Source organism: Anser brachyrhynchus, assembly GCF_964034855.1.
Source record: "Anser brachyrhynchus genome assembly, chromosome: 5".
NCBI lineage: Eukaryota > Metazoa > Chordata > Aves > Anseriformes > Anatidae > Anser > Anser brachyrhynchus.
Window position 1 is genome coordinate 37,089,442 of NC_137699.1, and position 12,737 is coordinate 37,102,178.

At 40.0% G+C, this 12,737-nt stretch overlaps 1 protein-coding gene across 6 annotated transcripts in view; it reads left to right on the top strand.

Annotated features, from left to right (window-relative positions):
* OSBPL5 (oxysterol binding protein like 5) overlaps nucleotides 1-12,737 on the top strand; it is a 204,592-nt gene that overhangs the window by 177,711 nt on the left and 14,144 nt on the right. For all 6 annotated transcript variants that reach the window (XM_080595138.1, XM_080595135.1, XM_080595134.1 and 3 more), the window contains 6 exons: nucleotides 4,683-4,902; nucleotides 7,910-8,094; nucleotides 9,500-9,581; nucleotides 10,196-10,294; nucleotides 11,333-11,429; nucleotides 12,393-12,491. In XM_080595138.1, the coding sequence (XP_080451264.1) occupies nucleotides 4,683-4,902; nucleotides 7,910-8,094; nucleotides 9,500-9,581; nucleotides 10,196-10,294; nucleotides 11,333-11,429; nucleotides 12,393-12,491 (782 nt within the window). The remainder of the gene's footprint in view (nucleotides 1-4,682; nucleotides 4,903-7,909; nucleotides 8,095-9,499; nucleotides 9,582-10,195; nucleotides 10,295-11,332; nucleotides 11,430-12,392; nucleotides 12,492-12,737) is intronic.

Genomic DNA, 12,737 nt, shown 5'->3' on the forward strand with positions numbered 1-12,737 from the left:
GCACACACTGCTTCCTTAGTTTTATAATTACTTTCTCTCTCTACAGGGGTTTTGAGTGGTTTCCAATTTCCTCCTTGATGCATCAGATAAATTTTTACATAAGGGAAAAAAGTCCCCATAGCCTTCTTTCTATTCATATTCCTAGTAATACTGCAGCATTTTGGAACTACTCACATCAAAGCTCTATAAGCATAAAAAATAAACAGGCTTTATCTGTGGCTTATAGCTAAATAGGCAACCTCAAAAATCCCTCTGATATAGACACTTGGCCCTTGGAGTGGGGTCTAGAAGAAGTCGTGTCTACTTCTAGTTCTGCTGATAGGAATGTGACTTTCAGGGCTCACGGCAATGCACCATTGGTCAGACAGTTTTTAGGGTAGCAGTTCTTGCAGTCTGCATGGATGATGCCTAGCACAGTGGGACCTCACGTTTGGGTTGTTTTCTTTGGCTCTCTTACAAGTATAACAACAGTAGGAATCTGAGTCCTCTGCAGAGTGTGGATGTGTCTCCTGTCCCTTGGGACCAAAGTTGGATGGCAGCAACTTTGGTCTGCCTTTTGCTCTGAAAAGCTCTGGTATTCCCAGTGTGCATTCTCCAGTCCTGCTGTTTGTTTTTTAGCTAGGATTTGAAGAAGAACTTTACTGAAGAGTGATGGAGAAGAGAAGGAAATCTGATGTGTTACTAGGGTGTGTACGTTGCTCTAGTACTTGAGCAAATTCTTCTGTTGTTCTTGGGCTTCTTCTGTAATACTTTACTTCCTTTCTTCCAAAGAGAGTCTCTTAGGACTGGGCTCACTGTGACAATGAATCTGGGAATGCACTGGACTTGTTCTTTAGCTAATGGATGTGTGTGTAGAAATCTAATACTAAAATGGAGCCTGTGACACTGAGAACATTCAGGCAGACCCGTTGCTACTGAAAATGGAAAGTGTAGAAGATAGATTTAAAAATGTATTTAAAGTATTTCTTCTCTAACATATGATACATAAACAACACTTAAATGATGTCTCTGCTTCACTGCTTAGTTGTTCAGCATTAAATGCTTTTTTGAATGGGGCTCAGTAATAGTACGCGTGGCAGAGTTTTCAGCAGGGCAGAGTACCCACAACTGGAACCAGATTTTTCTGACAAGCTCAGAGTTTTGTTGAATCTGGTTCAAGCTGGGGGTTCAGCATCTGGACAATTCACTCTCCTTTCTGAGTTCTACCACAGGTTTTAATGTGTAGCCAGACTTTCCCCAGTGCTTACAACTCAGGGGAGTTTGATGGTTGTGGGAGAGGGGAATGACTTTCTGTTGTCCCTGGAGTAGTAAAGCACATTTAAACAAGGGAGAATATAAAACCAAAACTGTGTAAGTGCTGAGCAAAGGGTTTTTGGTTTGTCACTGACAGTGGCTTCCTCACAGGGATTCAATCATTCTAATTAAATGCCTTCCCTACAGGGAGTCATACCAATTAAATTGGCACGCTGTTGTTAGGGGGCCAGTTAATTACATTTAACTCTATCTTCAAATTAGCCAAGCTACTCTGTCAAGAAAAGAAAAAGAAAAAGAAAGGGAGATGATGGATATTACAGGGAGAACAAAACCCAAGGGAGTTGGCAAAGGCAAATCTTCCCTTGAGCCAAAGTTGCATTTGTCTGCTGGCTGCTTTGCTCCCTTCCTGCTGGGAGAGAAGTCAAGATTATACAGTGATTTTGAAATCTATGTCTTTAGTAGCATATAAAAATTGAGAGGGAGAGAACTGTGCAAGTGTGCTTCTGAATCAAAAGCTAAAGTACTCTGCAAATCTGTGATTTTTAGACAAGAGGGCTTTAGGGCACTAGGCACTCCTGATATGAAGCTTTATTTCTTGTTGCTTCCATGTCCAGCAACCCCAGGAATCTGGCTTGCTTCCTGGTTTGACAAGAGCCAAAGTTTTTTGGTTTTCTTTGCCCTTTGTAGAAGAGCAGTATCAAACCCAAAGAAGTCATGGTCACTGACATTTCCAGGAACTCCCTAGAGAGTAAAGCACTGGTACAAGACAGATCCGATATGCTGAAACAGTAAGTTAGCCATGAAAAGTTGCAACTTACTCATGTTCATGAGTAAATGGAAATCTGCTGTTGACGTTTAGTCATTCCCTTCCTAGCTTTTCAAGCCTGGTCCAAATCCCATTGGAAGACTCTGGGAAGTCTTTACATTGGTTTTAGTTCAAGCTCATGGATTGTTTTTTCTTTTTAGCATATTCTACATATTTACTGATGATTCTGTTTGGAGGAATGGAAGAGACAGGCTCCTTCAACATCTTCAACGTCTCAAATTTGTAACTCAGAATAAGGAGCATCTGTTTTCTTTTTGATTCCCCAGATCAGCTCCTCTGCTCTGGATGTGTTAAGTCTTGCTTTGTTTGTGGTTGGTGGGTAATCGTGCACAGTCGAGTGGGATTTCCTATCAGTTAGTTCCCCTTTGGAGTAAACTTAGAGTAAAAATGACTAAGACAGTCAATTGCACCTATGAAACTTCAAATATCTTGCAAGTGTGAGGGAGGTGAAACTTTAAAACTCCTGTTCTTCTTACAAATGTGAAATAGAAACATGCTATTTCTCAGCTGTGAACTGTAAGTCTTAGAATGAGCTTTTCTTTGAAATGTGTATAACCCATAGAGAAAACCCTTCACTAGGTGAGAAAGCATAGCAACCACGTACAAACACTCACATATGTAACTGATCATTGAAAAATGAAGAAATAAATTAGATCTTTGAACAGTCAGCAAGTAATACATGCCCTACCATCCAGGAAGTATCTGTGCTGAGGAGTCATAGGATAATTGCTCTTGACAGCTCTCTTCTCACCTTTTTTCTCCTTTATTGCCTTAAACTCATGCATATGCTATCCAATAGCATATGCAAATACAATATCCAGTGTATTTGGTTATCAGTCTTTACACTTGGTGGTCGCTATTTAAAACAAAGAAATGAGATCCTGTCACTAGAACAATGGAGATATGTAATGTCTAATAGCAAGTTATTAGGACTGGAGTGTATGTGTCATTGACTCCAATTTATGACTGTAGGTTTATTTTACAGTGAAACTGAAAACTGAAAACCCTGTAGTTTATATATATACACATACACACACACAGACATATATGCATACATACATACATACGCAAGTGGAGTTAAAAGAAAGATTTTGTAAAGGCACAAAAAGCTGTACATGACAGTTTCAAAAGAGCTCAGCCTGCTGGGCTTCTCTGGAAACTGAGCTGTGATTACCACAATGTGGCTTGCTTTGCGTGGTAAAAATCAGGAGCTTATTTAAGTGCATATTTGGAAGTTGAGATCTTCTGAAAAGCTGATGCCAGTTCTCTGTTCTTACTCCTTTCTGGTTTGATTTTTTTAAAGTCTGGCTCTAACTACTAATGCCTATTCGTCTTAAAACTAAGAAACAAAAACCAGGGAGCAGGGAACGAGGGATGGTAACTTCCAGCATTAATCTATAGCCAAAACTGGAATATGCCCAGAATGACCTGAGAAAAGCTCTGACACAGAGAAATTTAAAGCTTGACAAAGCACTCTCATGCACTGAGAAGAGCAAACTTGCTTTGAGAGGGAGGTGGACTAAACCAACAAAACTCTTCCAGATCTGGGGCCCAGTTAGATTCTCTAAACTCCTTGTAAATGCTGGAAATCTTTTCTTATTTTTCCAGCCAGGAGCAACTTAGCATGAGGACTTGGGTAAGAATTTTTCAGAGGAAGATGTGAGCAGCAACTGAGAGCTGGACTAAGCTATGAAAGAGGTGACGTGTGCAAAGACGTATGAATAGGGAAAGCTGAATCCCATGGTAAATTCCCCTTGAAGAAACAGACATTTAGTGAATACTTCTCAGGGCTGACCTCTGCCCCATCTAATCATATTTGTTACCTGTTGTACAACCTGCATTTGCTTTTTCAAATGAAGGTGCTACCAGCTACTTGAGAAAAAATTTTTGGCTTTCCCCTGATTCTGTAAAGTCTGGATTGCTGAATATGCAATTTACTACTACTCCTATGCTTTTTTATGCTGCTATAGTCTGGGTGTTCTTGTTATGTGTTGTCATTCAGTGCATGCTTTGAACTGAGTTCTTACATTATTTGGGGACAGTACATTCCCCACGTTAGTTTGTGTGTGTATTTTTGTGAAAATCCTTGCTTCTATTGATATTTAAATTTTCCTTTTCTAATGTAGGGCTGACTTAAGACCGCCATCTGTTGAAATAAAGTAGCAGTAATACTGAAAAGGGAATGTATTGCGTAACTTCATATTTTTCCCATATTCTACATTCCTCTGATTTGTTTCTGTAAAGGGAAAAATCTCTCCTGATCACACTTCTGTAATAGCAGTGTACAGTTCTTAGTGAGTGCTCTGTATCCCTTTGGTGTGTGGGCTCCCATCTGGAGCCAGTGGAAATTCTGTGTAAGGGTGAGTAAGTAGAGCTTGATGGCAGATTTTGCAAAGTGACATTTGGAGGAGAGAATTTTGGTTGAAAATATCTCGCTGTTTCTGTGATGAAAACCTGCTATTCAGGAAATCAATGTCTTGGGCTCTCCTGGGCTGCAAACCCTATTTTGAGTCCTTGGGGGTGCTTTTACCTTATCCAAAAGGCCTGAAGTAATCTACATCTGTAAATCAAATTGAAGTGAGCAATGAACTGTGTGTTTCAGTTTGAATGAATCAGCCCTGGAGAACCACCACCACTTGGAAAATGATGCTTTTTCGGACAAGTCTGAGAGAGACAACGTGGAAGAGTCGGAGAATGAAACGCATGAGAACAGCCGGAAGACAAATGAAAGCGAAAGCGATCAGTCAGAAATCCATGGAGAGGTTTCTCCAGGAAGGAAAGGGACGACTTATGTTGAACAGATCTATGAGGAATTTGGGGAGGTAATGGGAAAAAAGCAAAAACACATAAAAACATTTTAATCACTGCCTGTTCCTGTTGAAATGTCTCTGTTCATAGTATTTGTCATCCAGCCTTTTAGATGCATGGCAGCTAAGAATCAGCTTTGTGGGTTCCAGTGTTTTACAGACAGACAGAGCAATGTACAGCTTTCTGCTAAATTATGTTGAATTATCATGTGTTCTAATAATTATGCATTATGAACAGCAGCTCTGCTACTTTGCTTTGGCATGTGTCCAGCATCAGCGATTGCTTTAACCAGTTATTGCAGTAAAGAGCCGCATAGCATTGGCACAGGGCTTTGTGGAGCCAGCAGGAGGGGGAATTATTATTCTGGGCATGTGTCCTGGTCAATTAAGATGCTCAGTCCTTGCATGATACAAAATATGATCCTTTCCTTTTTTCATTATGCATGGAACATCCTTTCTGTGTGTCCTAATGGAGCATTTGAGCCACTTGATTCCTTAAGGGCCATTTCTTGTAGAAAAGCTATTTCTCATGTCACTTAACAGCAGAAGGATGCATTTCTGTTCCGTGTAAGAGCCTTTGTTAGCTGGATGTCACTGTGACACCTCTGAATAAGGCAGCTGCAGAGCAACTGGGGGCACCCACTGTTGGGTGAGAGTCAGTCCGGGTAAGCAGCAGAGAAGCGCTGTACTCCTGCACCGGGAGGGCTCAGAACACTCCCTTGCTTATTGCTTTCAAAGAGGAAGCTGAAGTCTTGTTGATGCTTCAAAGAAAATCACTTTGCTGGAAAGATGTTTCTTAACTGCATGCGTTTGCTGGGATTTCAGATGTCAGGGTGAGGTGCAAGGCCCTGCTGTAAAAATTGTGCTTAGAAACAGAACTGTTGTCTACAGGCATCCAAAAAAATGAAAAAAAAATCCTTTTGTACATCTCTGCCCTCAAATCCCACCCAGACACATAGCAAATGGTGACTGGGTTCAAACAGGGAACTTTGAATACAGTGGAGGAACCAAACAACATTTGGCAACACCAAAACAAAGGCAAGCCTAATTTCTCTCAGCTCTTTATTCTGAAATGACCTTTTGCCACTTGAAAACTTGTCCTAGAAAGAGTAGTAGAGCAGATGGATACTTTGGTGTTCAATCAAACCTAAAAGGCAGCAGTGGTGTCTGTGTGAATGAAAGAAGACTCTGCAGTTTTCCATAAAAATAAAAACAGTGCAGTACAAATCAAAAAGGAAGGACTACATTTCCACAGAAGAGAGTGATACTGGATAATGTAAAATAAAGCTAGGGTGTTTGTTCAGGCGGAGTAACTCCAGTGAGCTTTCAAAAGGAGTTCCCGTGCAGCCTTGACCATTAGGGGTTTTACTAGATTTCTGTTGTTTGCTACAAGGTGGGACTGTTGTCCCCTGAGACATACAGATGAGATTGGCTGTTAATTCTTATTCCAATGGTAACAGTAACATAAAGAAAAGTAAATTGTAGACAGTGATGTAGTTTGCTATAAGCTGCGGGCTCAGATGGATCAAGGTAAACACATGCCAGTTAATAACATTAACTGGCTTCTTAAACTGAAATTGCCTCTGTCCCTCTGTATACAGTTCAGATTTGCAGATCACAGATGCAAACCATCACTGTTAAATTTGCTTTGAAAGCACATTTGAAATGTGTGCGCATACGTATGTGCATCTGTATGCATTAAAAAGGCATGTGCTTGTGCATCTGTGTGGATGCCTTGCCCTGTTTGCAGTAGGAACATGGAGGCAGAGGCAGGTGTCAGAAGGACTTTGATACTGCAAAACTGAGCCTAGAATGTAAAAAAGACACCTCCTCAGTAGGTAAACTGGTAACAAAAGTGACGAAACTTATTTTAAATATATTTTAGTTATACCTAGCTTAAAAAAGGAGTATTGAGGGTGAGGTATTTGATGGGAATGCAAACAGAAACGACCTGAAATTACTCTCACACCCCTGCCTGTCCTTTTTCATCCCTCTTCATCCATCCCTTGTGCAGTTACTCATTCTGAGTAACACCTTGTACAGCAATTTCAACATGGCATTAATTTATATTGCCAGTACATGCACACTTGAAACATATTGTAACCCCTAGAGGACGCTGTGGTATTACATTCTTAAAATGATTTCCACTTCTTGGAGATTCGAGCTGTGTATTGCATCAGACTGTCACAAGAATGGTACAGGGAAAAGCAATGAAATGAAAAGAGCTGTGGTGTTCCTCAGTCTGAAATTCTCCCCAGCCTACAAGCCTACAGGCCTACTCACAAGTTGTGCATGATGAGTAAAAGGGCTGATTAGGACCCAAAAAGGTGGTGCTGAGGATGCTCAGGTGGTGAAAATGAGTGTTTAGTGATATATACCATCTGCAAAGCCTGTTGGGGTATGCTACGTGTCCTCTCCTGAACCAGAATGCATTCCAGAAATGGAGCTGAATGGAACTGTGCCCTTCTTCTGATAAAAATCTCTTGCCTAAAACCAATAGGAAGCCTAATTATAAGTATTCTCTTTCATTATTAAATTCTGATGCCTACAATGGGTGTTAGATAAAAGTCTAGAAAACCAACATCTACATTAAAACAACATTCATGTTTCAAAATTTCATTTTCTTTCTCCAGTGGATTGGAAGGGCCCATTCCACCATATTATACCTCATGTATTTCCATTGAACATGGAGGAGCTACACAGTTACAGATGAAACCACAATGTATTGCCTGGATATTTTTTTTTTTTTTTTTTACTGTTACTGTGCTTCTGCTGCAAAGGGCGCTACACAGCACTGGGGGAGCTGTAGTCTGTGCACACAATCTGGCAGTGGGCCCTTTGCAGTGCCTTAACTATCAGTTTGTCCTGTTTTGAACTTGAAGGACTGCTTCAGTTCTTTGTTGATTACTCATTTATCTCCTAATATTTTCTATGTGTGTACTAGTAAATCTTACAGTCTCTCACTTGCTGAGGATGGGCCTGAGAGGAGTTTCTTGTATGCTTCTTGTATTTCCGGTTGTAGACAGGTGAATCGTCTCAAACAGAAACCGTCTCTGAGGAGAACAAGAGCCTGATGTGGATCCTGCTGAAGCAGCTGCGACCCGGCATGGACCTGTCACGGGTGGTGCTGCCCACCTTCATCCTGGAACCACGCTCATTCCTGAACAAGCTCTCTGATTACTACTATCATGCCGACCTGCTCTCCCAGTAAGCAGCATACAGAGCATGCCTAACATGGGCACGTCTCTTACTAGTGTGAAAAAGTGTTAAAGCATGACCCTGGTGCTGGCTGAGGTGTGCTCAAAAGGCTCCCAAATAACACTCAGGTCACTGGGATTCAATGTAAATCAATCCAGGCTCCAGCTGCAGGGACCTTTTCAGATGAACTGCTGCCCCTGAAGGGCAAGGAAGCAGGGAAAACAATTAAGCTCCAGACAAAGCTGCCTTTGCACACACATGTCCTTTCCAGCACAGGCTGGAACTGATGGGGATTTGGCTCATTCCTTTGAGCAGCTCAGAACAGAGTTGTGCCACCTTCTGGTGTACTTATGTACAAAGGAGTATAGGACAGAGAACAAACAGTGGAATCAGCAAGCTCTTCTGTCCCAAAAGCAGCATAATTATTTTGGATGATTATTTAAAAACACCTTTTAACACAGTTGAGCGGAGAGACCTGCAGGGAGCACAACAGTAGAAAATAGAAAATGTTCTGCTTGCAAATAGGACCATCTTTCTCAATGAGATATGTTTGGTGTATTTTAAAACCAGTGTGTGCATTATTCAAATATCAGCACTAGTTACTCAAGTTTATTCTGCTGCCTCTGGATAATTTTAGAGTCGTGGTATTTTCAAGTTTAGTTTGTGGTATGTTTGAAATCTGAAGTTAAAGAAATGGTTCTCCTCAGTGCTGAGATGTGAAAAAAGCTTTAAGGGATTTGAAGTTCTTCTTTAATAAGCCTCTTTGTGATGTGGTTGCTCCTTTTAAATGGATTTTGCAAGAACTTAAGCAAGTGGATTTTCAAATCTGACTAAATGGTTGGAAATGCCAGGAACTCTATGTTTACTTCCCACATCATCTTTGAGCGGAGGAAGGTTGGATGAGACAGCCCTGAGAAGCCCCTTCCAACCTAAATTATTCTATGAAATCTCAAAGGACTGAAAAAGGCCATGCAGCACGGCAGCTTTAAACATCTTTTAAGGAAGGTGAAAACAAAGAAAAGGAAAGAAAAATAGAATTTTTTTTGATTTTGGTGGGATTAATGTTATTTTTACTACTTACACTGTACTATTAGCAGTAACTAGTGTCAGTCCCACATTAACATACTTGGAGGTATATCCAATCAAACCTTATGCACTCCAGAGACTTTATTAGGCTTTTTGCAGGAATTAGGTCACTTTTTAAGCATTTATGTGTGTGTTTTACAATGTACATTACTAAAAAACAGTCACTGCTGGCAGACAGCTTTTTCACTGGCAGCAGTACAGAAATTACATCCCTTTAGTACTGGGGAAGTACTGTTAAAATTAAGATCATTGTACTGGTATAAAATGAATATGATGTGTAAACAGTATAAAGAGCATGTGAGAAAACATTTTATGTTCTGTTCTGCAGGGCTGTTCTTGAAGATGATCCATACAGTCGAATTAAGCAGGTTTTGAGGTGGTATCTGTCCGGCTTCTACAAGAAGCCAAAGGTGAGAGAATGCTTGTGGTTGGGGTTCTAATGGACATTGGAAACTTCTGCTGTGGTTGTGTATTTCTTTACTGCCTTTCCTTTAACAGTTTACCTCTTCTGTTGTTCAGAATATTGTGACAATTATTTTCAAAACCAAAGTTGTATTTGGTTTGGGAGTGAATATCGGGTGCCAAATAGTGTTGGTTAACCTAAGAGCTTTTGCACTGGACATTTAGAAGACAAAAGTTGTTATCAATAGTTATTAAGTCCTTGGATGCAGAGGTTTTACCTCACTGAAAGCAGGTCTCTTCTTTAGCTTTTCAGTATCTTAGTGTCATGTTTCCACAGAAGTGTGTACCTGCTGCATATAGTAACAGAAATAATAAAGTATGACCATCTTGTACAGCTTTGATTGGGCAGTATCAGAGATGAAGCTGGCTGAATTGCAGATGAATCCATGGTTTGGGTGAAGAGATTAGAGCAGGAGGATATACGTAACCAGTTCTTGGGCTTTGATTCTTGTAGTTGACTTGATCTAACATAAGGAAGAAAATTACTACATTGTTTTGTGGCTGTGTCTGTCAAGTTGACTTGCAGATTTGTAGCAGGTTTTGGTTGCTTTCTTTTTTTCAGGGAATAAAAAAGCCATACAACCCTATTCTTGGAGAGACATTTCGCTGCTGTTGGTTTCACCCTCAGACGAACAGTCACACTTTTTACATAGCAGAACAGGTAAGTCACATTATTTGGATGTTCAAGTGCTGCAAGCAGCAGCCCGTTTACACCTCCCTGCATAGGAACATGCTCCTTATGTCACCCTGTGAGAGTAACTTGAAGTTTTGTTTAAACATCAGAGTGGGACATGGAAAAAACTAGCTGCTGATCTTTTTTCTCTTTAGATTTACCAAAATTACCTTGAGCTTTGGCAGGTGTCCCATATATAACATTAATCTCTTCAGTGAAGACCTTTGCCACAGAAACCTGCTTTCCTGTTTTTTTTTGTTGGTTTTTTTGTTTGTTTGTTTGTTTGTTTTTTAAGAGAATGTTGTGGTTTGTGTTGCCTCTGTCAAAAGGGGCATAAAATAGATAATCAAATCCTGCCTTCCTTTATTTCTAAACATTCCATAATGATCTTAATCAAAGTAAATTGAAGGTCTATTTCCATATCTTTGGGGATAAATGACAGGCAGAGCTCACAAGCAAACCAGCCTGACAAAATTTAGTTTGAGATTTACAGTTAATAAAGGAATCTGAGGACCGCATGGACTTTGGTACAGGGTCTCCTTGTTTCCCATACATTGTTTTTTTTTCCACATTTAAGCAAAGAATGTATTTTAAAAAAATTTTCTTTTGTTTTACTTTATTTCAGCAACTACATCCATTTTATGGAGGTTATTCAGATGCTGCCCAAAAGTTCAACAGGGTCATTTATTGTGTTAAAGATCCGGCATGTGTACATGTAACCATAAAATGATCTTAAGTGCACAGATGCACAAATGCACAAGGAAAAGAAAATGTGGCCTGTTATAGAAGGGTTTTACAGGAACTCTGTCTCTAATATATAACGTTGCCTTCTTTAACATTGAGATTAATGGTATGAATGGGGCTTAGAGGACTCTGTTCAGTTTTGTGGCCTCTGTTTTGCACCTTCCAGATGGCCTGTGCACAACCTCGTAAGGATGCTGTTTCATCCTTCATGCTGCTTAACTTGTAAAGACTGCTGTAAATGTCTCTGTATGCTTTTTTTTTGTTTGTTTGTTTTTTCTCTAGGTCTCTCATCATCCACCAGTGTCAGCTTTTCACGTCAGCAATAGGAAGGATGGATTTTGCATTACTGGAAGCATTCTTGCTAGGTCCAAGTTTTATGGTAAGACATTAAGTCTAGGCACCTTCCATTGTGAAATCGTTTTTGTTTTTCAGTCACTCCTCAGTGTGCTCAGAGTTAAGAACAAAAAATGCTTAGAGCATCTACCACCAGGATGCCTTAATCCCTTGTTTGGGCTCTCCTGGGTTTTCCCCATTTTCACCATTTCAGTGGGAGATCACACTAATGTTTGCTTAAAATTAATAATAATCAGAAATCTTGAGCCCTTTAAAAACCTGGTTTTCAGAAGGTGAAGGTTTATGAGGATGTGTGGACAATTAGTTGTCAAGATATTTTCCATATGCTCACAGATGAGGCATTTTATAGCTATCTGATTATCCAGATGACTTCTGCAACAGTCTCCATATAAATGTAACTGCTTGATTTATTTAGCTCACAGATTTGTAAGAGTTGAAACCTAGAGCTTCAGAGTGGCTTCAGATCTTTTAACCTTGATGTCCTCCAGAAGGACAGCAGAACGACAGGCTCTGAAACAGTGTTGCTGTTTAAAATTCTTTTTCTGTTTAGTCAGACACCTCTTAAGTACTGTCTTCTTGTAGCTGTATCTGTTGAAACACTTGTCATTTCTGTCTTTCTGGCAAATTAATTTGTTATTTGGGATCCTACACAATTAGAGAAATTGTGAGAACAGAAACACCTGGAAAAGCTCTAAAGCATTGGAACTGCTTTCATTAGTGCATCCCACTAATGGCTTACTTAATCTACTGCCCTTTCTGCAACAGGGGCCGAATGCCAGAGCAAATGAAAGTCATGCAGCAGAGTTTATTAGAACTGCTTGCCTTCAGCGGTAATGATTTGCCAGGTCCTGAATTATTGCTGTTTCATATCTCTTCTTTCATTAGTGTCCTACATTTAAACGTAAATGTTTTTCTAAAGTAGGATAAGATGAGTGACCATGCATAATGAGCATTTTAATATACATGTATTTGTTCCTTTAAATTTCAGGTAACTCACTTTCTGCATTGTTGGATGGGAAGGCAAAGCTTATGTTTCTAAACAGGGGGGAAGATTATGTCATTACTATGCCATATGCCCACTGTAAAGGTAAGATGTGACTGTTCGCATAGGAAGCAAGCAGAAAGAATAATGTAGTAATAATTTAATCTTACTGACTTAACTTTGCACTGGCTCTTCTTTCCACTCGAACACCTCAAACTGCAGGGACTGGCATTTCCAGGAAGCATCTGTTCTGTATGTGAGTCATAGGAGTCAGTAGACGAGCAGTAATACTAACTGAAGTATTTTTGCTTTGTTTGTACAGAGCTGAGGACAGAATTAGGCCCATGCTAA